The sequence below is a fragment of the Colossoma macropomum genome, unplaced genomic scaffold (assembly GCF_904425465.1).
Source record: "Colossoma macropomum unplaced genomic scaffold, Colossoma_macropomum, whole genome shotgun sequence".
Lineage (NCBI taxonomy): Eukaryota > Metazoa > Chordata > Actinopteri > Characiformes > Serrasalmidae > Colossoma > Colossoma macropomum.
The window spans coordinates 32,102,295-32,130,028 of NW_023494786.1; the positions used below are offsets into that span (position 1 = coordinate 32,102,295).

General features: G+C 40.3%; 1 protein-coding gene across 1 annotated transcript in view; it reads right to left on the reverse strand.

Annotated features, from left to right (window-relative positions):
- Positions 1-9,042: 9,042 nt before the first annotated feature.
- Positions 9,043-27,734, reverse strand: part of espnlb (espin like b) — a 35,516-nt gene continuing 16,824 nt past the window's right edge. The window contains 5 exon segments of the mRNA XM_036556325.1: positions 9,043-10,668; positions 12,367-12,540; positions 13,015-13,133; positions 16,254-16,389; positions 17,790-17,912. Of these exon segments, the coding sequence (XP_036412218.1) occupies positions 9,202-10,668; positions 12,367-12,540; positions 13,015-13,133; positions 16,254-16,389; positions 17,790-17,912 (2,019 nt within the window). The 3' untranslated portion in view covers positions 9,043-9,201.

The following is a 27,734-nucleotide window of genomic DNA, read 5'->3' on the forward strand; positions in this document are numbered from 1 at the left end:
CCACGTTGTGGGGACCTTTCACCCTTGTGGGGGACTACAACCAGGTCCCCACAACGTCAATCGTTACATTTTAAGGTGAAGGCATGTTTTAGGTTGAGGGTAAGGTGAAGGTTAAGGGTAAGGATAGGGTAAGGGTTAGTGTTAGGCTAGTCGCATTTAGGGTTAAGGTTTGGGGAAGTTTCCAGAAAATGAATGGAAGTCAATGGGATGTCCCCACAATTCACAGAAACAAACGTGTGTGCATGTGTGTGTGCATCTTGCAGGTTCTCTGGAAACAAGATTTTAAGATAAATTTGTGTGTTTACATGCCTGGTTTATATGCTTAGAGGTAAATATGAAAGCTATTACACCAGCAGGCCGAATAATAACGCACTGTCAGATTTTTAATGGTCAGAATTTGTTGAGGCCTCAGAGGCAGTGAGTCCATTTCTCTGTGGTGACCAAGTGGCAACAGAATGATGGAAAATATGCACACTTTCAAGACAATAAACACATTCTCTACAAAAATAAGTCATTCGTGATAAGTGCAAATGCAAAATACTGGGCTATCAGTATATAGGAGAGTATAGATAACATCTCAAAGGGGAACTGCACCAATTTTTCAAATTTTCTGTATAAATAGTTGAGATGTAAACAATCATTCAGAGTGGTTTGGTGTGAAAAGTTCTGTTCTAGAGAAACTTACCGAGCCACAATTCTTCACAGTGGTGGTGATAGGAACCAGACGTCCACCTCTAAAAGCTCCCTCACAGAAAGTTATTATATGAAATGGTTATGAATACATCGCTCGAGGCCTGAAACATTGTTATACGATAACTTTTGGCCTAGAATGTATTTTTAAAAAAAACATTAATGGCCCCCAAAAAACAATTACTACCAACATTTTATAAAAAAAATTTAAAAAGTTGGGACAGGGGGCAACAAAAGACTGGTAAAGTTGTGTAATGTTAAAAAAAAAACCTAGTGGTTGATTGGCAACAGGTCAGTAACATGATTGAGTATAAAAAGATCATCTCAGAGAGGCTTTCAGAAGTAAAGATGAGGAGGGGTTCACCACTCTGTGAAAGACTGCACGATCAAATAGTGCAACAATTCAAAAATAACATTTCTCAACGTAAAACAGCAGAACTTTTGCTTTTCATCATCTACGGTACATAATATCATTAAAAGATTCAGAGAATCTGGAGAAATCTCTGTATGCAAGGGACAAGGCTGAAAACCAGTATTTGCTGGCCGTGATCTGTGGGCCCTCAGACAGCACTGCATTAAAAACAGATATGTTTCTGTAGTGGAAATCACTGCATGGGCTCAGAAACACTTCTGAAAACCACTGTCTGTGAAAACAGTTCATCACTGCATCCACAAATGCAAGTTATATCTTTAAAATGCAAAGAAGAAACTGTACCTAAACAGGATCCACAAACGCTGCCACCTTCTCTGGGCTGGAGCTCATTTAAAATGGACTGAGGGGAAGTGGAAAAGTGTCCTGTGGTCCAACAAATCAACATTTTAAATTCTATTTGGAAATCGTAGACACTGTGTCCTCCAGGCTGAAGACCACCCAGCTTATTGGTTCAAAAGCCAGTATTCATGATGGTATAGGGGGCATTCGTGCAAATGGCATGGGTGATGTGAACATCTGTGAAGACACCATTGATGCTGAATGATATATACAGGTTTTGGCAACATATGCTTCCATCCAGACGACGTCTTTTTCAGGGAAGGCCTTGATTATTTCAGCAAGACAATGTAAAACCACATTCTGCATGTATTATAACAGCATTGCTCCATATTAAAAGAGTCTGGGTGCTAAATGGACCTGCCTGTCACCACTGATAACAGCTAGCTGCCCTATATCTATATTTCTATGTTTTATTCTATATAACAATGTTTATCTGTATTGTCCCTGTCAAATAAACAAACATAAATAAATATATAAATAGTTGGATCATTGTCTCCCATTCCTTAAATACTCTACTAAATGTCTGCTAATGAGGAACAGGTGTTAGCTAGAGTCTCAGTATTCTAGAGAGTGAGACCCCTGCTGGTGTGGAGGGGAACTGGCAGCAGATGTGACACCTTTAAACTGATGCACAGATTCCATCCAGCAAAGACTTCAACTCCTTGAGACCACCGGTGATTCCAAAACGCACTTCGTCATATTCTTCATAACTGTCATATTTCATAAGCTCCATTCTAAAGGTGGGGGTCGTATGAGAGCTGTAACTGTCTTCTTTCCAGTCAAATAGATGGGTGATGTAATTTTAAACCCTTATAATAAAAGAAGCTGAACTCACAATTTTTTTTTCTACTGAAAGTCGACCCATTTTTCCACAAATCTGAGCTATAAACTATAAACAGATGGCGTCTCTTCAGTGATCTGCTCTGTAAACATTATTTTTATAAAATAATACAAAGAGCGTCTAAGATTTTTGGCTTTCGGCAGTAAATTGTAAGCACATGTTTATGATATAAAACACATTTTCTGTTAATTTGAGGGGAGCTTTTACAAAAAAATAAATAAATAAAATAAAAATGTACATTTATTTTATGCAGTTACTGAATAAATTGCCTTACGATTTGGTCATGTAAATTCAGATGGACAAACCAAAATATACCCTGGAGAATAAGAGGTTAAGAGGCACAATCCTGACACTAAAAGTGAATATTTCTGTAAAACTGCAGCCGAAAGTGTTTTTCTTCTGTATTTTGCTCATACAACCACGTTTTGATCTGATCTTTTGGAATTTGCTTAAAATAATTGAACAGATGTTCCCTTGTAGCTTTGAAGATCATCTTTGATATGTTTAATTATGAGAAAGGGAAAGAAGAGAAGAATTTTACAATAAATTTTATCTTCTTATTTGCTAAATATCATGTACACCTTTAATACAGTGCACCAGTGAACTGGAACACACTACAGTAACTCTAAAGCGCCGCTCGGTGGTGTCACTCCACCATTTTAAACCTCTAATCTCCTCTTTGATCTGATCTCAGTTCCTTTCTGCTCTGTTCTATTTTATTTCACTATTTCATTGCACGGTTTTATTTGATGTTTGCTGTTTTGCTGTTCTACTTTATTTTACTATTTTATTAAATGATTTTAATAAAGATTTTTAGTTTTTTTTATTATTGCTTATTTCCTTAGCTGGCTCTTTTACTTACTTTTAATTTGTTTTCATTATTTATTTTCTTGCTATTTTATGTCTGTTTCTTATTTGAACTGTTGTTTTTATTCCTTTATAAATATTTATGTCCATTTTGTTTTGCTGATTTTGATTTTAGTTGATAAATTTCATTTTAGTTTTTCTCTTTCAGTCCCTGTTGAACTCGCTGGGCTACACTGTAAATGAGGGTCACCCTCAATGTACTTCCATGTTGAAATGAAGGCTGATTGATTGATTGATTGACTGACTGATATTATATTCATAAATGTGAATTCAGTGGCGCCAAATCTTTCTTCCTTGCTTTCAAGAAAACTGATAGTTTTGTGTTCTTTTATTGTCTCTTCATGTTTGTAGACCCCTGAACGTTTTTGTGTATTGTTGCTTTTTGTGTTGTGTGTTTCCTGATGTTTATGTTCTCACAATAAAATAAATTACTACAGAAAAATAAATATAAATAAATAAATAAAACACTTTCACATTGTGACACTTGGGTTGCTGAAATTAAGCTTAGGGTTTGAGGAAAACAATAACAATATTTCATCGTTATCACGATAAATTTCCTTTTGTGATTATGAATACGCTTCTTTGAACATACAGTGCTGTGAAAAAGTATTAGTCCCTTCCCAATTTCCTCTATTTTTGCATATTTGTCACATGTGAACGGTTCAAATCATCAAACTACTATCAATATTAGACAGGGATGATTTCATTTACTGAAGGAAAAATGCTGTTCAGCCCTACCTGGCCCTATGTGAAAAAGTAATTGCCCCCTTAGCTACTAAATCATCTAGTTAACCAAATTTACTTGACTGTTGGGTTCAATTTCACCAGCCACACTCAGGCATGATCACTGCCAGACCTGCTGAATCTAAACATCACTTAAATAGAACCTGTCTGGCAATGTGACGCAGCTAGAGGGTCTCAAAAAACAGCATGTGATGCCACGTTCTAAAGAGATTCAAATACAGATGTGAAACAAAGTCACTGAAATCTACCAGTCTGGAAAGGGTTCCAAAGCCATCGCTGTGGCTCTGGGACTCCAGAGAACCACAGTGAGAGCCGTTATCCACAAATGGAGAAAACCTGGGCAGTGGTGAACCTTCCAAAGAGTGGCCAACCTAGCAAACTTTCACCAAGAGTGCTTCAACGACTCATCCAGGAGGTCACAAAAGAACCCAGATGAACATCTAAAGAACTGCAGGCCTCACTTTCCTCAGTTAAGGTCAATGTACACGATTCCACAATAAGAAAGACGCTGGGTGAAAATGGCATCCATGGGAGAGCTGCAAGGCGCAAACCACTGCTGACCGTAAGAACACAAAGGCTCGCCTCGCATTTGCCATAAACATCTAGATGACCCCCAAGACTTTTGGGATAATATTCTATGGAATGATGAGTCAAAGGTGGAACTTTTGGAAGAGTCCCGTTAAATCTGCCGTAATGCTTACACCACATTCCACCATAAGAACATTATACCAACAGTGAAACATGGTGGTGGTAGTGTGATGGTCTGGAGCTACTTTGCTTCTGCAGCACCTGGATGACTTGTCATAGTTGATGGAACCATGAATTCTGCTCTCTATCAGAAAATCCTGAAGGAGAATGTCCGCCTGTCAGTTTGTGACCTAAAGCTCAGGCGCATTTGGGTTATGCGGCAACACAAAGATCTGAAACACACAAGCAAATCCACCTCTCAGTGCCTCAAAAGAAACAGTATTAAACTAAACTAATCAGTTTAACCATTGCTCCACCTGTTTTCCCCCGTTGTGTACTACAATACCTTATACTAACAATGTTTTGCTATCCAGCGTCAACCAGAGGAGGATGGGTTCCCCTTCTGAGTCTTGGTTCCTCTCAAGGTTTCTCCCTCCTGCTCTTAGGGAGTTTTTCCTTGCCACTGTCGCCATTGGTGACGCTCATGGGGGCTCGGCCCCGGTTTTCTTTCTTTAATGCTGATTTTTCTGTAAAGCTGCTTTGTGACAACACCTGTTGTAAAAAAGCGCTACACAAATAAACTTTGCTATTTAGATTTCACAATGGCTGAGTCAAAGTCCTGACTTGAGACCTCAATTCAGGTCTCAAGACCTTAAACGGTCAGTTCACACTCAAAAACCCTCCAATGTAGCCAAATGAAAACAATTCTGCAAAGAAGGGTGTGGCAACATTCCTCCACAGTGATGTAAAAGACCCATCACAAGTTATCACAATGGTATGATTGCAGTTGTTGCTGTCAAGGGTGGCAAAACCAGTTATTAGGTTTAGGGAGCAATTACTTATTCACTCGTGTGATATAGGTTTTGAATAAATCTTTATCTTCAGTAAATGTTCATGCAGTACAGGATGTGAAATGTTGAGTAAAATTCATTCTTCCCAGTTTTTAATGGTAGTTTTTTTTAAATGTGTTAGTATTAGTGCACTGTTTGTGTTAAAATGTTGTGAAACGTGTTGTGAAATTGTGTGTAAGTTTTATAATATCTGCTGTATTTTTCACTCCCAGTTAGTGTTGGGTTAAGTGGAGCACAGTAGCATTTACACACATACAGAAGCACAAAGGAAAGACCCATAAAGACAGGAATACAAACCAGTGTGTGTGTGTGTGTGTGTGTGTGTGTGTGTGTGTGTGTGTGTGTGTGTGTGAGTAAAGAGGATCAGCCACGCCTTTCTGTGGTCCTCCCAGGTCTCCCCTCCAGCCTTCAACCAGCTCTCACCAACCCGGCACCTCCAGGGTCTTAATGCCCCACAAATGAAGTACCCTAATTTACTGTAGGCCGTTGGTCTTATAACTAAAACTGAAATACAGACTTGTTCTATGGTTGCATCACTAAATGCGATTGCTTTATCTATCTATCTATCTATCTATCTATCTATCTATCTATCTATCTCTCTATCTCTGTCTGTGTGTCTCTGTCTATGTGCCTATCTGTCTGTCTGTCTCTATGTGTCTGTCTGTCTGCCTATATGTCTGTCTGTTTTTGGAGGAAAACAGCTCCACACCAGGCAAAACTAAGTTAAATTCAGATATTAGATCACAAAATATTTCAACAAAACTCCTACTGAAGACAAACCTGGTTAACAAGAAGACTTTTTTCCCTCCTCAGGTTGTTTTCCCTTGAACACCGGTGTGATAAAACATCTCAACCACACACGTTCACATACCACACACATCCACATACCACACACCACACACGTTCACATACCACACAGCACACACATCCACATACCACACGCCACACACATCCACATACCACACACCCACACACATCCACACCCCGCACACCCACACACGTCCACACCCCGCACACCCACACACGTCCACATACCACACGCCACACACATCCACATACCACACACCCACACACATCCACACCCCGCACACCCACACACGTCCACACCCCGCACACCCACACACGTCCACATACCACACGCCACACACATCCACATACCACACACCCACACACATCCACACCCCGCACACCCACACACGTCCACACACCCAGACACATCCACATACCCACACACATCCACATACCACACACCCACACACATCCACATACCACACACCCACACAAATCCACACACGTCCACATACCCACACACATCCACATACCACACACCCACACACATCCACACACGTCCACATACCCACACACATCCACATACCACACACGTCCACAAACTACACAACCACATACGTCCACATCCCACACACATCCACATACCACACAACTACACACAACCACATACCACATACTAGGTTAAGTATTTAGCTTCATTACTTGTCACATGTATCATACTTCAAACAGTTATGCTGAATCTACACGCACTGCTGGACAGATTGGTAGTTTTTTGTGTAAAAGAGTTTTTTTGTCATCCATAATATGATAAATACTAAAAAAATAGCTACAATAAGAGAGATGAGGCCAGGCCATCTTCCTAGGGAGGCAATGGAAAGAACCATTAACCTGTGGTTTTTACACTGGGGAATAGAAATGTGTTGTTTTAAACTGGCCACAAGAGGACGCTGCAGACCACAGAAAGAGCATATAGAGCATTTATCACATAGTAGTGATGGAAGTGTAGTGATCCTCAGGAGTGACACACCTAAAACAGGCAGGCCTACGATGCAGACTTTGACAGCAGAAGCTTCAGCAGCAGAGAAATGGGGAGAAAGGCTGGAGCCGGTTGAAGCAGAGCGCCGTGGCCCACTGCAGCATTCATTCTGCTGGTGTTCTCCGTCAGATCAAAGAGGCGCCTAAATATCACTCATTTTCTGAGGTGAGCTTTTAAAAAAAAGCCTACTGAACACACATACATACAGTCACAGACTCGATGGATAAATCTGTGTTCAAATATATATATTTCAAACAAAATCAAAGTTTATTTTATTTAAGAAAATGTAAAATATCAAAATGACCAAATTGATATCAACATAACAGACATAATTATGTGAATGCGTATGTTTGTGCTTCTGTTTTGGCTGTGTTCACATCTCTGTCGTTAATTTTAGAGTCATATACTTTCTTTTTCCTCATGAACATTTTGCCTCTGCTGAAACAAAACCTTCAAAACAGTCACTTTAAAAGCAGGAGAAGAAAAAATGTGATTAATCTTCTACAAAAGTTAATGTAACAGTTTTATTGTAAGTTTTGGTGCATTTCTATTGGTCCATTCGTCATGAATTGTTGACACAGTGTAAAAGGCAACTGTACAGAGCCCCGCTGGTGACACCCTGTATAAATAAAAATAATGTGTGGCCACGACTTAATAAGATGTGGGAATGTCCTAATGCATGGCCACAATTTAGTAAGGCATGGGAATGAGATCCTAATGTGTGGCCACAACTTAGTAAGGCATGGGAACAAGATAATGAAGTCGTGGCCATGATTTAGTAATGCATGGGTATGAGTTCCTAATGTGTGGCCACAACTTAGTAAGGCATGGGAATGAGATCTAATGCGTGGCCACAACTTAGTACGGCATGGGAATGAGACAATGAAGTCACGGCCATGACTTACTAAGGCATGGGAATGAGACCCTAATGTGTGGCCACAACTTAGTAAGACATGGGAATGAGATAATAAAATCATGGCCACGATTTAGTAAGGCATGGGAATGAGATCCTAATGCATGGCCACAACTTAGTACGGCATGGGAACAAGATAATGAAGTCATGGCCATGATTTAGTAAGGCATGGGAATGAGATCCTAATGCGTGGCCACAACTTAGTAAGGCATGGGAACAAGATAATGAAGTCGTGGCCATGATTTAGTAAGGCATGGGAATGAGATCCTAATGCGTGGCCACAACTTAGTAAGGCATGGGAACAAGATAATGAAGTCGTGGCCATGATTTAGTAATGCATGGGAACGAGATTCTAATGTGTGACCACAACTTAGTAAGGCATGGGAATGAGATTCTAATGTGTGGCCACAACTTAGTAAGGCATGGGAATGAGATAATGAAGTCATGGCCATGACTTACTAAGACATCGGAATGAGATTCTAATGCGTGGCCACAACTTAGTAAGGTGTGGGAACAAGATCCTAATGCGTGGCCACAACTTAGTAAGGCATGGGAACGAGATCCTAATGTGTGGCCACGATTTATTAAGGCATAATCTCATTCCCACGCCTTACTAAGTCACAGCCATGACTTAATTGTCTCATTTCCATGCCTTACTAATTTGTTGCCACACATTAGGATCTTGTTTCCACAGGTTAATAAGCCGTGGCCACGCATTATTTTTATTCATATGGGATGTCACCAGCAGGGCTCCGTACAGCTGGGCTGGTACTTTATTATTAAATTATGTTAAATTATATTTAAAAAAAAAAAACGACAAAAACAAGATCGTCACTATTGACCAGACTGGGTTCCTGTACTGTCATGGTAGCATGAAAATATCGAATATTGAAAGTATTCATGCTAAAGCAAAAAGATCTTGCTAGCATTCAGAGTCTCAGTACAAACATACAGTTCAAAACCTTTGAAGATCTACTATGTTAATAACAGAACAACCAAACCTAAGCAGAACTAATGTTCAAAGTCAAACAACTCGGCTTCTTTTTCCTTCCAGAACGCAAAACTGCGATCAATGTACTTACAAATTTCATCATTGTTGAAACACGAGAAGTCCATGTTCCCACCTGCCCGGTGGACCATCTCATTCTGAGCTGCACCCTCAATGGCCTTGACCTCAGGCTCCTTCTGAGACTTTGGAGATGCAGCGTTCCCTTTTGTCCCGAAGAACTGTGCCTTGATGTCTTCAAATCCATCTTTCCAGTCCCGTTTGCCGGCTTCGATGTCTCTCAGCACGGCTTGGTGGAAATCTCTGACCGTTTCCCAGGGGAAGGCTCCGACATGGTCGAAAACCTCGAAGCACAGCAGGTGCCTCATCTTCCGTTCTTCAGCGGGCAGGTCCTGCTCCAGGATGTGGAAGTACCCCAGCATGAAGAGGTCAAGTGTCAAGGTGTCATAAGGCACAGATGCGCCGTCCACTCGTGGCAGGAAGTGCTCTGGGGAGTAGGTGACCCGTTTCCTCTGGAGGCTCCGGATCTGGCGCGAGGGGACACCCAAGGTGATGGCCCTCCAGTTGCGGATCATCTTGTCTATGGCCATCTTCTGTCTGTAAAGGTGATACAATGAGCCGTTCTTTGGCGGAGAAACTGGGTTTGTCACAGTGTGATTCTTCAGGCAGGTCTCTGCTGATTTTTGTGTGTCAATTTCCTGCCTCATTTTGGTTCTCATCGAGATCGCGTAGGCGGACTTCTTCCAGTGGCTCAAGAACAGGACAACGATCCGCTCTTTGCGCAAGCTGGTGGTCTCCATGACTTTAGCCGGTTCCTTGCCGTTTGTGTGCTGGACCTTCATGTTGCTGTCACTGATGACACTGATGTCTTGGACAGCCCCAGAATTGCTTGTCTGCTCTTTCGTTTTGGGCTTAGATGAATTGTTTAACATCCCTGAGAATGGGTAGATGTTCCCCATCTGACCTTCAAAGTTGGACCTTAGGTTTCTCACGGAAACGCCTGACATCTGGATCTCCATTTCCACCTTTTCTCTCCTGCCCCTGATGGAGCTTTGTCTTTCCGGCTGCACGGAGAAGACTGAATCCAGTTCTTTGTTGGGGATTTTACAGATGCCGTCCTCCGCTCCTCCAGTTCTCTCTGTGATGTTGTTCAGAAGCAGACTCATGCTCTTCACAATGCCCGAAATACGGCTGCACCACACAGGAAGGGCCAGAGAGTCCATTACATCTGGCTGCTGGTGAGTATTGACGGTGATATTGACGATTGGAGCTGGGAGGATGGCCCTAAGCTCCTCAACTAGACGGGCTAACTCCAGTTCATAGGCCTGGCACTTCTTCTGGAGTGATACAGTCTCAATCTGACCTTCCAGGTACACCAAGTCATCCTCTGTTAGCAACTCGCCAAAGGGGCCCAAAATAGCGTCGTGGACCTTTGAGTATCTCCAGCCGTCCATACATTTGTCACTGTTATCCTGGCAAGAACGAAACAATCATAAGAGACAGTGATCACAGTGAGAGGACAATCATTTTCCGAGTTGATGAGAAGTGAATTTGTGATGTTAGACAAACAGCAACTGATGAAACAGCGTCATAACAATGTTTTATTCTTGTCTATTGAAGTATTAAAAACTGACACTAGTCACAGTGACACCCACACTGTGCATCTAAACACTGGAAGTAACAGTTATTGCCAACAATAAAGAAAGCCTGCTGTAATTTAAAGAAGATGGTTCTCTGAGGGTTCTTTAGTAAAGGCAATGGTTCTATATCAAACCATGCTTAAATGGTTCTTTGCATGGTAAAACTGATCCTCAGATGGATGGAGAATGGTGCTGTATATGGCTGTTTATAGAACCTTCTTGAAAATGGTTCTATATGGCACCAAAAATGTTTCTGCTATTGTATAATAAAGTTGCCAGAGAGTGGAAGTACAAGGTTGGTGTTTCAAATAAAGTGGCCAGTTAAAAGAAGCACAAGGTAGGTGTTTCTAATAAAGTGGCCAGTAAGTGAAAGTACAAGGTAGGTGTTCCTAATAAAGTGGCCAGTTAGTGGAAGTACAAGATAGGTGTTTCTAATAAAGTGGCCAGAGAGTGGACATGCAAGGTAAGTGTTTCTAATAAAGTGGCCATAGAGTGGAAGTACAAGGTAGGTGTTTCTAATAAAGTGGCCAGTTAACAGAAGCACAAGGTAGGTGTTTCAAATAAAGTGGACAGTTAGTGGAAGTCCAAGGTATGTGTTTCTAATAAAGTGGCCAGTTAGTGGAAACACAATGTAGGTGTTTCTAATAAAGTGGCCAGTTAGTGGAAGTACAAGGTAGGTGTTTCTAATAAAGTGGCCATAGAGTGGAAGTATAAGGTAGGTGTTTCTAATACAGTGGCCAGTTAGTGGAAGTATAAGGTAGGTGTTTCTAATAAAGTGGCCAGTTAGTGGAAACACAATGTAGGTGTTTCTAATAAAGTGGCCAGTTAGTGGAAGTACAAGGTAGGTGTTTCTAATAAAGTGGCCAGGAAGTGGAAGTATAAGGTAGGTGTTTCTAATAAAGTGGACAGTAAGTGAAAGTACAAGGAAGGTGTTTCTAATAAAGTGGCCAGTTAACAGAAGCACAAGGTAGGTGTTTCTAATAAAGTGGCCAGTTAGTGGAAGTCCAAGGTAGGTGTTTCTAATAAAGTGGCCAGTGAGTGGAAGTATAAGGTAGGTGTTTCTAATAAAGTGGCCAGTTAGTGGAAGTACAAGGTAGGTGTTTCTAATAAAGTGGCCAGTTAGTGGAAGTATAAGGTAGGTGTTTCTAATAAAGTGGCCAGTTAGTGGACATTAACTCCAGACTATCAAAAATCTATTTGAATACAATCTGGATATGCCAGAAATCGGATTTGGGCTGGCAGTCTGAACACGGCCTAAGAGTTAGAACTTTAAAAAGGAGGATTTTAGAGTCCCTGATCAGCACAATTCACTGAGTCACCGTCTCTTCCAGAGTCGAGGTAGAGTTTATTAGGAGTCCCTCTCCTCCAAACCACTGAGCTGTGTTATGACATGTACAGGGCTACAGTGTTTGACACCCTCCCAGCCTGGTAGCTGCGTGAAAGACTGAAAGTCTGCAGGGTTTCTCAGTGTATGTGGGGTGAGATTTGCTCCAGCTAACACTAAGAAGGATTGGAGACGAAGATGTTTACCTTTTGCTGTTGGTCTTCATCGTCCTGTAGTCGTGCCTGGAGCTTGCGCACCATCACCTGCCTCTTCCACTCGGCAATAGGCTTCCCGTGCTCATCATGCGTAGGAACCAGAGAGTCAATGTCAGCAAGACTGGCCTCCTCCATCGGGATGACCATCAGTCCGTTTTCTCCTTTCTGCAGAAACAGAGCTGTATGTGGTATTTCGATAGTAGAGCAGATTTCTAAAGTAGATTAACTGAATCAACTGTGTTCACACTTAAAAATGATGGTTCTTCAGGGGGTCTTTAGTAAAGAAAATGGTTCTATATTGAATCATTAACACTCAAAGAACCCTTTGCATGCTTAAAGCGTTCTTCAGATCGATGGAGAATGTGTTTTATATGGTTCCATGTAGAACCTTTTTTAAAAAAACTTTCTATAAGGTTATAGAAAAGGTTCTATATAGAACCATATAAAACACATTCCCCATCAATCTGAAGAAGGCTTAACGATGCAAAGGACCATTTAATCATGCAAAGTGTTTCCATAAAGAACCATTTTCTTTACTAAAGAACCTCTGAAGAACCATCTTTTTTAAGAATGTAGATCTGAGAGAAAAAAGCCATCTTGGTGGAGGCTTTTGTCCCAACAAACAACAGACGCATTTACCGTGTGTCCAGTGAAGACGGCCGTCATTCCCGCATGTTTCCAGGACTTCATGGACCTCATCTGAGACATCAGCGTCTCCTTCTCCTCAGCAAGCTTCGCTGTGTTGAATGAAGACACAACTGCAGGAGCAAACGCAGGGAAGCGGAGTTCAGCTCACACTCAGAACTTCTGAAACAGGGTTTTCAGCTCAGATCCTGGAGGCCTGCAAATGTTTTATTCCTGCTCTAACACATCCCAGTTAGTCAGGTGGGCTGGAACAAGGAAGAGGCTAAATTGTGTATTATTATTATTATTATGGCCCTCCGCAGTTTGATAACCCAAGCCCAAACAGAAAACAAACACGTCCCGTCTGCGCTGATGTTTCCATCATACAATCTGAGGTTAGATGTTGGGTGGGGCGAGTGGCTTCCTGATCAGCATAAAAGGACAGTTTTAATTTGCAACCAAAGCTCATAATGACCAATTTTGTACAGATATGTGGATAAAGAGAACTGAATATACACCATATAGACAAAAGTATGTGGACACCCTTCCTAATTATTGAGCTCAGGTGTTTCAGCCACACCCTTTGCTAACAGGTGGATGAAATTAAGAGTTTAGCCTTGCAGTCTCGATAGACAAACACTGGCAGTAGAGGGTCGTACTGAACTCCAGTGACTTTAAACATGGCACTGTCATAGGATGCCACCTTTGCCACAGGTCAGTCTGTCCTGCTAGATCTGCCACTGACTACTGTAAGTGCTATTATTGTGAAATGGAAGTACTTAGGTGTAACAACAGCTCAGCCATGAAGCGATAGACCACGCAAACTCACAGAGCGAGGCCACCGAGTGCTGAGGCAGATCCTCTGTTGACTCACTCACTAATGAGTTCCAAATGGCCTCAGAAAGCAAAACCAGCAAAACAACTGTGTATCAGGAGCTTCTCTAATTGGGTTTCCATGGCCGAGCAGGGGTTGGAGGGGTGGAGCGGTGTAAAGCACGCCACTACTGGACTCAGTGGAAACGTATTCTGTAGAGTGATGAATCACAGTTCTCTATCTGTCAGTCTGATGGACGAGTCTGGGTTTGGCGAATGCCAGGAGAACGTTACCTGCCTGACTGTATTGTGCCAGCTGTAAAGTTTGGTGGAGGAGGGATGATGATATGGGGCTGTTTTTCAGGGGTTGGTCTAGAACCCTCAGTTCCAGTGAAGGGGAATCTTAATGCTTCAGCAGAACAAGACATTTTGGACAATTGTACACTTCCAACGTTTGGGGAAGAACCTTTCCTGTTCCAGCATGACTGAGACCCAGTGCACAAAACAAGCTGCATAAAGGCCTGACTGGGTGAGTTTGGTGTGGAAGAACTTGACTGACCCTCACAGAGCCCTGACCTCAACCCCATCCAACACCTTTGGGATGAACTAGAATGGAGACTGTGAGCCAGACCCTCTCGTCCAACATCAGTGTCTGACCTCACAAATGCTCTTCTGGATGAATGGGCAGAAATTCCCTCTGAGTCTTGCACTCAGAACATTTGTGTGGTTTTATATACCAAAACAGTCATAATCTATTCAATTTCTGTCCTCTCTTCATCCTTAGAGTTAAACATGCTTTAAAACCGATACATGCAAATGAGCTCTGTTCTGATTCGGCTGCTCTGTATTGATGCTTCATTCAAAAAGTGCTCAGAGAGGAACACTCCTTGGGCTGAACTGCTGTAGCCTAATAGGTAGATATTTAAATATGTTGGTTTTTGTGACATCACAGACACAATGGATTCAAAATGGGCTAATTTTGTTGCTTAGTTTCCATGTATAGACTGTATGGTCTGGAGTGAAACCTTAACAATGTTAATGTATTACTTCAAACTCCTTCATTTAAAAAAATGTCTGTCCATGATATGAGCCATTTAATGAGTGAATGACTTCTAATGAAGTAAACTGAATCTGATGTCAACAAAAGTCTCAAAGTCTAGATTCTGTAGGATCAAACTGGTGCTGTGGGAGCCAAAGCCGTTCCACTAGACCAGGGGTCGCAACCCAAATGTTAAAAGAGCCATTTTGTCCTTTTGACAAAAATCAAACCACCTTGGGAGCCACAACATTTTACCATCTTGGCTGTAAATATGTCTCAGTATGCGCTAAAGTCAAAGATATAATAGCCTCTAAAGAAAAACGCAGACTTGCTTTGCTCTGCTTTAAGCTTTAGCTCAGCTACAGTCTGCTTTTCTCACATCTCCAGCAGGAAACTTTTCACCAAAAGTAGACAGTTTCTTGTAAAATGTCTCTGAACATTTGATTGTTTACGAGGCTGAAGTCGCTTCTCATTCGCCAGCTTTATGTTTAGATTTTTCCGTTCCTCCTTAAATGGTGCCTGAGGTGTCAGAATGTAACTGTTACACCATTTAAGGTGGAACAGGACAATTCAAACAAGAAGCTGGCGAATGAGAAACTGGCTTTGTGACTTTTTCGTGTTTGACAGTTTCTCGTTTGCAGATTAAACGTATCAGGAAACCAGCTGGAGTGATTATAAATGCAAATAAGTCCATTAATCTCTAAATTATCGATGTTCATCTTAAATCTTTCTTTTTGCCGTTTCGTTAGCTACTAGCTAGGTGAGATTGTGTCTGCGTTGCTAAGGTGACCAGCAGTCTGCGCTGATCTTCAGGGTTAAAGGGTGAATTAGCAGTTCTACATTATCTCCAGCGTTTAAGACCATTTCTAGTTAAAACTGTGTTGAACGATCAGCAGAGCTTTATTTTACTGTAAAGGAGGATTATTATATTTTTAAATAAAGCTGATACAGGGCAGCAAAAGAGCCACATGCGGCTCCGGAGCCACATGTTGCCGACCCCTGCACTAGACGCACTGAAGTACTCTGTTAAAAGGCCAAGTCTTAACAATGTTAACATATTACTTCAAACTCTTTCATTTAAAAAATGTCTTTCCATGATATGGGCCATTGAAGCCAGTTTACTTCTAACAAATAATAATAATAAAATAAATACATAAAAATTTATATTCAAGTGTAACACTTTATTTTGATCCACTATAGTTGCTAAATATCTATTAAATTTAATGGAACTTCTAAACCCTAAACCTAAACCTTACACTCACTCTGAGCCTAACTTTAACCTCAACCTTAAGTCCCAGACTAAGACTATTAAACTCCTTCACTACCTTTAACGATCAAACTCGTGTAATTAATCCTGTGAATTCCTGAGAATATAAAATAATCAGATCCTGTTGACGGTCACCTGCAGAGGCCACCTGCACGTGTTGAATGGAGTTGGCTCCAGTTCTGGCGGAGGCCAGAGAGGAAGTGAGTGTAGGAGCGGAGGAGTCAGGACGTGCTGGAGAGAGACGAGGCTGCGGAGGCACCTCCTTCACCGGCTGCTGGGAACAAACCACAAATGCAGGGATTAAGGAAATGATTTGATCAAAAATCAAATTTACAAAGTTTTCCACTTAGCCCAGATGTTGTCAATCAGCCGAGACATGTTAGACAAATTTTGCTTCTTTAGGTTAGCGCTGGAGCTACAGGGCTAACGAACTAACTAATTAACACCTGAAGTCAATAGTCACCCAAATCTTTTCTGTAAAGGCATCAAAATGCCAAGCATGATTCGGTTGATCGGCTTCATCTGCAGTCAGATGAAAATTGTGTGAATTTGATTTTTCGCCAAACTGTTCCTTTAAGACCATGTTGGTTGTGCAGATAAGCAGTGTTAAGACTGTTTAACCTTTGAGGAGAATTTATCTCCTTCATTTGAAATGTGGACTACAATGTGATTTTATGTTTATATGATTTAATTTAGTCATTAAACAGGGAGATTCACTCGAAAGAGGCCCCGAATATTCTGCTGTAAGTCCCGTAAAGATGAAGCAATCGGAACCAAAAAATACGTTACATACCTTGACGTGTGTGTAATCGATTGCATTACATGTGATGCTGGAAGTGATCTCCGTTTTCTCTCAGACACATGAAGGGGTACGGGGGTCTGCACTGAACATAACGACGGCTGTCCGGCGCCTACCTTATCGCTCCGACGCAGGGGCATCGTTTGAAGCTCCATATACTGAGGAGCTCATTGCATGTTGTTTTGTTCAGATTGCTTCATCCTAGAGAGAGTTATTACAGAATATTCGGGGCCTCTTTCGAGTGAATCTCCTTGTATATTGTTTAGCTTCCATTCAAAAATATGTACATATAAGCTTAGATTTATGAATATTTGCGGTGCTGCTAAATGTCACTGCACTGCACTTCACTTACCTTGACACTTTTACACTGGTGTAAACTGTAAAGTGACTATCTAATCTAATCCATCCATTTATCCATTCACCCATTCATCACTGGTCGGCAGAAATACAGGGCAAAAATGTGTTTCGTGGCTTAGGACATTTTCGGCCTTCGAGGCTTCCTGGGCTGGGTGCCTGTGTGACGCACCATAGTTGTGGAGTGAGACTTTCCCCGCGGCTAAAGACTCTTTCCGGGCTAGCTAAGTGACTCTATACTGTGGTCATGTGTGTTTCTGTGTTGTTTTATTTATTATTGTTTATGTATTTTGTTATTTTCAGTTTACTACATTGTTTCTACTCCAACATGCCTCAGTCAGCTTGTGAAGGGTTTGGCAATGGGCCTGTGAATTTAATCAGGTGTGTTAGAGCAGAAAAAATACAAACTATGCAGAGGAGCGGCGTCTCCGACCACTGGGACTGGGAATGATTGATCTTAGCATGGAAAGTGATGCTCGATCTACTGTCAATATGAGTTTGAGCATTGTATTTATTACCTTGCTGCCCTCCATCCCAGGTCTGGGGCTTTGGTCACTGGACTGGTCTGTGACGTCTAGGAACGGCGTCCTTTCCTCTTCTATGAGAATAACTTCCGGGGAGAGGTGACCGTCTGCTGACTCCTGAAGCAAAGAAACACAACATCGTGAACAGTCAGTGAGGCTATTGGGAGCTTTTAATGGCAAGTGATCATAATCTAGGACAATAAAAGTATGTGAGGATAATCACTGCAGACCCTTCTGACCCTGGTCATCACCTATTTTAGTGAACACCCTCTGGAAAACAATCAGCTGGCCACTCAAAAACATTCTTCCCACACGCAGTGGGAACCACTAACCAGCTCTGAACAGAATTCGTCTTCCAGACCTTTCGCTGGACTCAAGACTCATATACCTGAATCTTCTGCACATCCTGTGTATGAGTGTGATACTCATATTCCACCTATCCTACACTCACTGAGCGCTTTATTAGATACACTTGTAAACACCGGTCAGGCATAACATTATGACCACCTCCTTGTTTCTGCGCTCATTGTCCATTTTATCAGCTCCACTTACTATATAGGTGCACTTTGTAGTTCTACAGTTACAGACTGTAGTCCATCTGTTTCTCTGATACTTTGTTAGCTCCCCTTTTACCCTGTTCTTCAGTGGTCAGGACCCCCATGGACCCTCACAGAGCAGGTACTATTTGGGTGGTGGGATCATTCTCAGCACTGCAGTAACACTGACGTGGTGGTGGTGTGTTAGTGTGTGTTGCGCTGGTATGAGTGGATCAGACACAGCAGTGCTGCTGGAGTTTTTAAACACCTCAGTGTCACTGCTGGACTGAGAATAGTCCACCAAACAAAAAACATCCAGCCAACAGCGTCCTGTGGGCAGCGTCCTGTGACCACTGATGAAGGACTAGAGGATGATTAGCTCATACTGTACAGCAAGAGATGAGCTATCGGCTCTGGCTTTACATTTACAGGGTGGACCAACAACGCAGGTGCATCTAATAGAGTGGACAGTGAGTGGACACAGTGTTTAAAAACTCCAGCAGCACTGCTGTGTCTGATCCACTCAGACCAGCACAACACACACTAACACACCACCACCACGTCAGTGTTACTGCAGTGCTGAGAATGATCCACCACCCAAATAGTACCTGCTCTGTGAGGGTCCATGGGGGTCCTGACCACTGAAGAACAGGGTAAAAGGGGGCTAACAAAGTATCAGAGAAACAGATGGACTACAGTCTGTAACTGTAGAACTACAAAGTGCACCTATATAGCAAGTACCAACAGTCCAGGCCGGTGGAGGTGGTGTAATGGTCTGGGGGATGTTTATTGTTTTTTTATTAATACCAATCATTGCTTGAATGCCACAGCCTATTTGAATATTGTTGCTGACCATGTTAATCCCTTCATGGCCACAATTTACCATCTTCTAATGGCTGCTTCCAGCATGATAATACAGCATGTCACAAAGCAAAAAGTCGTCTCAAGCTGGTTTCATGAACCTGATAATGAGTTCAGGGTTTTTCGGTGGCCTTCCCAGTCACCAGATCTGAATCCAGTAGAACCCTTTGGGATCTGAAAGAACGGGAGATACACAGCAAGAAAGTGCACCTGAAAAATCTGCAGGAATTACAAGAGGCAATCGTGACCAGAATCGCAAAGGAATGTTTTCACCATCTTGTGGAATCCATGCCATGAGGAATTAAGGCTGTTTTGAGAGCAACATGTGGAAACATGTATTGTGTTGACCTTTGTGGCTGCGCCTATTTTATTTGTATTCTGTGTTGTCCATTTATGTATGCATCAAATCCAGGACATCACATCCAAGACAAAATAATATGCAGTCATATGTGCAAGTGACCTTGGCAATAAAGTGAACCTGATGTCAACAAAAGTCTCAAAGTCTAACATATGGATCCTGTAGGATCAAAACTGGTGCTGTGGGAGCCAAAGCCGTTCCACTAGACCAGGGGTCGCAACCCAAATGTTAAAAGAGCCATTTTGTCCTTTCGACAAAAATCAAACCACCTTGGGAGCCACAACACTTTACCATCTTGGCTGTAAATATGTCTCAGTATGCACTAAAGTCAAAGATATAAAAAAATATATAGTCTATAAAGAAAAACGCAGACTTGCTTTGCTATAGTCGCTTTTTCTCGCATCTCCAGCAGGAAACCTTTCTGAAAAAATAGAACAGTTTCTCATTAAATGTCTCTCAATGTTTGATTGTTTACGAGGCTGAGGTTGCTTCTCATTCGCCAGCTTCATGTTCAAATTTCCCATTCCACCTTAAATGGTGCCTGAGGCGCCAGAATGTAACTGCTGCACCATTTAAGGTGAAATGGGACAATTCGAACAAGAAGCTGGCGAATGAGAAACTGACTTCAGCTTTGTGACTTTTTAGTGTTTCAGTTTCTCACTGCAGATTAAACGTATCAGGAAACCAGCTGGAGTGATTATAAAGGCAAGTAAGTCCATTCGTCTCTAAATTATCGATGTTCGTCTTAAATCTCTCTCTTTTCCTTTTCGTTAGCTACTAACTAGGTGAGATTTTTGTCCGTGTTGCCATGGTGACCATGTCTATTTATTGACTGTCTATTTAATGTTATTGCTACACCATGGGGTCTGAGAGTAACACAGTTTCAATACTCTGTATGTCCTGTACATATTGTAGTATTGACAATAAAGCTGACTTGACTTGACTTGACTAGTCTGCGCTGATCTTCAGGGTTAAAGGGTGAATTAGCAGTTCTACATTAACTCCAGAGTTTAAGACATTTATTGTTAAACCGTGTTCTGCCCTGCGATGGACTGGCGACCTGTCCAGGGTGTATCCTGCCTTGCATCCAATGACAGCTGGGATAGGCTCCAGCACCCCACCGCGACCCAGAAGGATAAGCGGTTTAGATGATGGATGGATGGATGTGTTGAACGATCAGCAGAGCTTTATTTTACTGTAAAGGAGGATTATTTTATTTGTAAATAAACATGTAATTCCACTGTGGAGCCACAAGAGGGCAGTAAAAGAGCCACATGCGGCTCCGGAGCCACATGTTGCCGACCCCTGCACTAGACACAGTGAAGTAATCTGTTAAAAAGCCGAGCCTCCCGGGAGAAGATAAGACGTGAGAAAAGTGAAATGTGAGAGCAAAGTGTTTAGTATAGCACACCCCCCACTTAGCTCACTAGACAAAGGCAGCCTATAGAGCGCTGTCACTCAATAAGATGAATCAGGTTACCTGTCCCTGACGCTGCTGTGATTCAGGGCCTTTAATGCTATTCGCTGGTTTAAACTCCACATGACTCTGTCACAGATACACATCCTCCCATACTACGCATAATCAGGGAATCTTAGACTGATGATCTGCATTAGCATCCACGCTTACGGAAACCAGTGCTGCGCAATTTTAATGGACTTTACTTCAGAAAAAATAAATGAGTTAAAAAGGTGTGTAAGCAGCCCCATATGGAGCAAAAATATATGGACATGTACTTTTTATATATATTTGAAATCATTTTAAATACATTGCTGTCAGTGCCAAAACACATTCCAAACACTAAACTGTATTTCTGAATATATTGCCATATTAACCAAATATATTTTAAAATACATTTGTTTTAAAATTTAAAATATGGGGAAATATTACAGATAGAAATGTAGCATACAAAATAAATGTATGTAAATATATGTATCAAATACATCAAATAATGTTGTTAGAATATTATACGATTATTTAACTTATTTCTAGACATTTTTACTTGTTTTTAAGCAGTTTTATCTTATAAAAGTGTCTTATTTCATTGGCAGATCATGTTCCTTGTTTTAAGCATTATATCTCTAAAAAAGTAAACCAATCTGCCAATGGAATAAGACACTTTCACCAGATAAAATCACTTAAAACAAGTAAAAATGTACAGAAACAGGTGGAATAATCTTATAATATTCTTACAACAGCCTCATAATGAGAGATATTAGATTTATTGACTACATTTAAGACGTTTTCACTTGTTAAGATATTATTTTTTGCAGTGTGAATATTTAGTAATATCTGTAGCCTTTGTTAAAACTACATACAGTTAAAAAATACAGTAACAAACACAAATATATGCATTTTAAAATGTATTTAATAAATACAATTTTTGGCCATTTTCATACATCGCAAAAATATATGTGATAAACACATCTGAAATATATTTTTTTCCATTTGGGATCGCAGGTCCTACTTTTACTGCTGTTAAGAAAGTACAACTCGTGAAGAAAATGAACCTGCACTTTCAGTTCTCCACATTTTTTGCTTAAATAATATACTATTAATATAACATTTACACATTTTCCCTCAACTCTTAGTTTGTGTACAGAGAATAAAACACCACAGAGGCTCTGACTGATGATGCTGTTCTACGTTATGTAATCATGCTGGCCAAACAGACACTGATAATCTGTAGCTGACAGAGCAACACAACAAAGAAATATTTATATTTTCCAATCAAAACCTATTCAACAAACTGCTTATGCGATGCTATAGTGACTGTAGTCCAATTTACAATACCAAACGACTAGTTTAATATGACATAACATATCATAACCTTCAAAAAGGGACATTTCCAGCATGTTTAGTCTTTTCAGTACTGTACAGGTACCACACTGCAAAAAAAATGATGTCTTAGTGTAAAAATCTTAAATGTAGTCAACATATGTAATATTTCTCATTATGAGACTGTTGTAAGAATATTGTGAGTTTATTTAACTTATTTCTAGACATTTTTACTTGTTTTTAAGCAGTTTTATCTTATAAAAGTGTCTTATTTCATTGTCAGATCATGTTACTTGTTTTAATCATTATTTCTTGAAATGAGCAAAATTATCTTCATTATTTCTCAAAACAAGTAAACTAATCTGCCAATGGAATAAGACACTTTCACCAGATAAAATCACTTAAAACAAGTAAAAATGTACAGAAACAGGTGGAATAATCTCATAATATTCTTACAACAGACTCATAATGAGGAATGTTAGATTTATTCACTACATTTAAGACGTTTTCACTTGCTAAGATAATGTTTTTGCAGTGCACAGAATTAGTTAAAAACAAATTAATTCAGCGTAGTTTTATTTTAGTGGTTTCTCCTATGGCCATCGTCCCAAAGCAGCTAGTCCAGACATGCAGCCCCTAATGACCACTGCAGAGAGGAACCAAGATTCTAGAAGAGAACCCATAACCAGATACCTAAAACATGAAACCTGTACACATGTGAGAACCACAATTCCCAAATATGGTTGTCACAATCACTTCCATCATTAACTGTATGTAAAATATGCATTATCATCATGCAAACTGACAACTAATCTTTGCTGATTCGCTGAGAAAGCAAATTTAGATTTTTTTAGAACCAAATAAACAACATTAATTGAGTTATGGTGGAAGCTCTATTCCATATTTAAAAAAGAAATCAAGGCTACGTTTAGAGACAGCAATCTGAAACAGCTTACAGTGCGCAGTGGTGCCAGTCCGGGTTAAGGTCCTGACCAGTGAAGAGCGGAGCTGCAGAGTAACCCTCACCTGATGGTCAATCTATGGCTGAACGCTTCAGCATCTCCACCATATGAACGATTCGCTGAGACGGGAGGTCTTCTACTGAGGTGTTATTGAATAATTAAGAGGTGGGGTTGAGTGTCCAGTCATGACTCAAAATCAGAAGGGGTCTGATGACCATGTGCATGTGCCGTACTGTACGTACACAACAGCAGCCCTAAGGCAGGCACGGAGGGGGTCGGGGAGTTGGACATTACGTAACCAGCGGTGACTCAACGTGACTGAACACCACTGTTCAGCGCATAGGGGTCAGTTTTATCTGATGTCTTGTAATCTAACCACATATAATAGCAGATAATTTACAACAAGGCAACGAGAGATATGCACATATCACCAATGCATGCATAAATTAGGGATGCAAAAAACGTCAAATTTCACATTGCAAAAAATGGTACCTTATTGAATGAAGACATCTTAAATGTAGTCAATATATCTAGTATTTCTCATTCTGAGACTGTTGTAAGAATATTGTGAGATTATTTAACTTATTTCTAGACATTTTTACTTGTTTTTAAGCAGTTTGATCTTATAAAAGTGTCTTATTTCATTGTCAGATCATGTTACTTGTTTTAATCATTATTTCTTGAAATGAGCAAAATTATCTTCATTATTTCTCTAAACAAGTAAACTAATCTGCCAATGGAATAAGACACTTTCACCAGATAAAATCACTTAAAACAAGTAAACATGTACAGAAACAGGTGGAATAATCTTATAATATTCTTACAACAGTCTCATAATGAGAGATATTAGATTTATAATAATGCTTAAAACCAGTAACATGATCTGCCAATGGAACAAGACACTTCTATAGGATAAAACTGCTTAAAAACAAGTAAACCTGTCAAAAAATAAGTTTAAAGTTATTTTCGGTCCACTGTATGCTGAATTCGGTCAAGAATTTTCATTTTGGCGCATCACTAGCATACATGCATGCACTCTGTGTATATAAAAGGTGGTCACACAACCTGAACTTCATGTGGTAACGAGTGGTTTAATGAGTGTTATAGACATATAGTCAAATTAAAGCAAAATAACTATTCAGATAAATAAATGCAAGTCATATTTATGAAAACAACTCAGATTCTGCCCACTCCTATGTATGCTCTCTCTCACACACACACACACACACACACACACACACACACACCATAATCTACAGCAGCCGCATCATCAAATATTACAACTCCCTCTAAGGTGTCTCATTAATACCTAACTGTAACTGACTTTCTATAGTGGTTCTGCAAATTTAAATAAGTATCACTTCACTGCTGTAGCTCTCCCTGCTGACTGTACTTTGACCACGGGGCACAGAGGGGTCAGCAGTCATCTGTTACATGGTTAAATGACCAGTGCTGGAAAAATGACCGAAACCCTTTACATCAGAACTAATTACATGAAAGTGGACCTTCAAAATTCAAATCTATTTGATTCTATTTGAATCTAAATTATATACAAATACAGTATTATACTGCAATAATGCACTAATAATAAAATACAATAATGCAATAATGTTCCATGTGCATTAAATCATATTTAAATACAACGCCATTTCCAAAAAAGTTGGGACGCTGTGCAAAATGTACATAAAAATAAAATACAATGATGTGCAGATCATTTAAATCCTATATTTAATTGAAAATAGCACAAAGACAAATCAAACTTGTTGAAACTGAGAAATTTTATTGTTTTTTGATAAAAATAAAAATATATGCCCATTTTGAATTTGATGCCAACAACACGTTCCAAAAAAAAGTTGGGACGGGGGAACAAAAAGCTGGTAAGTTGTGTAATGCTAAAAAACACGGTACAGGTCAGTAAAATGATTGGGTATAAAAGAGCATCTCAGAGAGTCTTTCAGAAGTAAAGGTGAGGAGGGGTTCACCACTCTGTGAAAGACTGCACGATCAAATAGTGCAACAATTCAAGAATAACGTTTCTGAACATAAAATAGCAAAAAACTTTTCCTTTTCAGCATCTACAGTACAGAATAACATTAAAAGATTCAGAGAATCTCTGTATGCAAGGGACAAGGCTGAAAACCAATATTGGCTGGCCGTGATCTTTGGGCCCTCAGACAGCACTGCATTAAAAACAGATATGTTTCTGTAGTGGAAATCACTGCATGGGCTCAGAAACACTTCTAAAAACCACTGTCTGTGAAAACAGTTCATCACTGCATCCACAAATGCAAGTTAAAACTCTAAAACACAAAGAAGAAACTGTACATAAACAGGATCCAGGAATGCTGCTGCCTTCTCTGGGCTGGAGCTCATTTAAAATGGTGAAGTGGAAAAGTGTCCTGTGGTCCAACGAATCAACATTTGAAATTCTTTTTTGTAAATCATGGACACTGTGTCCTCCGGACTAAAGACCACTCAGCTTGTTATCAGTGCACAGTTCAAAGCCAGTATTCATGATGGTGTAGGGGGCATTAGAGCACATGGCATGGGTGACGTGCACATCTGTGAAGGCGCCATTAATGCTGAACGATATATACAGGTTTTGGCAACATATGCTGCCATCCAGACGACGTCTTTTTCAGGGAAGGCCCTGATTATTTCAGCAAGACAATGTCAAACCACAGTTTGTATGTATTACAACAGCATAGCTCCATATTAAAAGAGTCTGGGTGCTAAACTGACCTGCCTGCAGTCCAGACCTGTCACCACTGAAAAGGTTTGGCACATCATAAAATGAAAAATACGACAAATGAGCCCCTGAACTGATGAGCAGCTGAAATTCTATGTTAAGCAAGAACTAGAAAACATTTCACTTTTAAAACTCCAGCAGTGTCTCCTCAGTTCCCAAACACTTACAGAGTGTTGTTAAAAGAAGAGGTGATGAAAAACAGTGGTAAACAGGCCCCCTGTCCCAACTTTTTTTGGAACATGTTGTTGGCATTAAATTCAAAATGGGCATATATTTTTATTTTTATCAAAAAACAATAAAATTCCTCAGTTTCAACATTTGATATGTTGTATTTGTAGTATTGTCCTTTAAAAATATGGTCTACATGATTTGCACATCATTGCATCCTATTTTTATTTACATTCTGCATTGTGTCCCAACTTTTTTGGAAATGGGGTTGTATACAAATACAATATTAGTGCAATAATGCACTAATAATAAAATGCAATAATGCAATAATGTTTCATGTGCATTATACATATTAAATATTTCATCAGTAAGAAAGTTTCCACTGCTCTGTGGTTGATGACATCATCAACAAGCCAGCAAAACATTTTTAAAACAGCTAAAATTTAAGACCCCCACACTCCCTTTTTACCCTCCTGTGACCTGCTGCCTAAGTGGAATACCTGGTCTATATTTCACTGTTGTTACTCTCCTCTTAATATGTATCAGCCCTGTAATAGTAATAAACAGCACATCAGAGACCATCAACAGCAGCTCAAATGTTATACCACTAAGACTCATATACTTATATATATTTATATATCTATATCACTGCTGTCAGAAGAAAACCTTGTATCTCCATTTTTCAGTTTTTGACATAGTTTGAAAAAGCCTGTTGTCCAATTTCCTGATGAACGGACCAAAATAAACGACCCAAAATGACTTGGAAAAATGTCTGGTTCCACTGGAAAGCAGGTTTTTTCCTTCTCCTGTAAAGTTACCATTTTGGAGATACGAGGTTTTGTTCCGACAACAGCGATATACTTTTGATAAATATTTATACATACATATACATTATCTAAGCCGCTTATCCTTCTGGGTCGCGGTGGGGTGCTGGAGCCTATCCCAGCTGTCATTGGGTGGAAGGCAGGATACACCCTGGACAGGTCGCCAGTCCATCGCAGGGCAGACAGACAGACAGACATACACACTCACTCACTCACACCTAGGGGCAATTAACCATGTCCAATCAGCCTGACTGCATGTTTTTGGACTGTGGGAGGAAACCGGAGTACCCGGAGGAAACCCACGCAGACACGGGGAGAACAGACAAACTCCACACAGAAATGACCCTGGTCACCCGGCCGGGAATCAAATACAGGCCATTCTCGCTGTGAGGCAACAGCGCTACCCACTGCGCCATCGTGCCACCCTAAATAAATAAATTAATTAATTAATTAATTAATTGAAATTTTTTTTTTAAAAAGGCGATGAAAAACTAGGAGTGCAAGGTCCAACAATAGAGTATTTACAGAGTATTTAAGAAGGAACAGGAGAAAAACCTCATATATTTGAGGGAAAAACAAGTCAATAATAAATTGATGATACTATAAAGGGCTGCTTACAGATTTCACAGTTACTACACTGGTTATTGTTGTTTCAGGTTCTATATAATTGGTCTAAAAATTTGGTCTTTATTATGATCTGTGCAG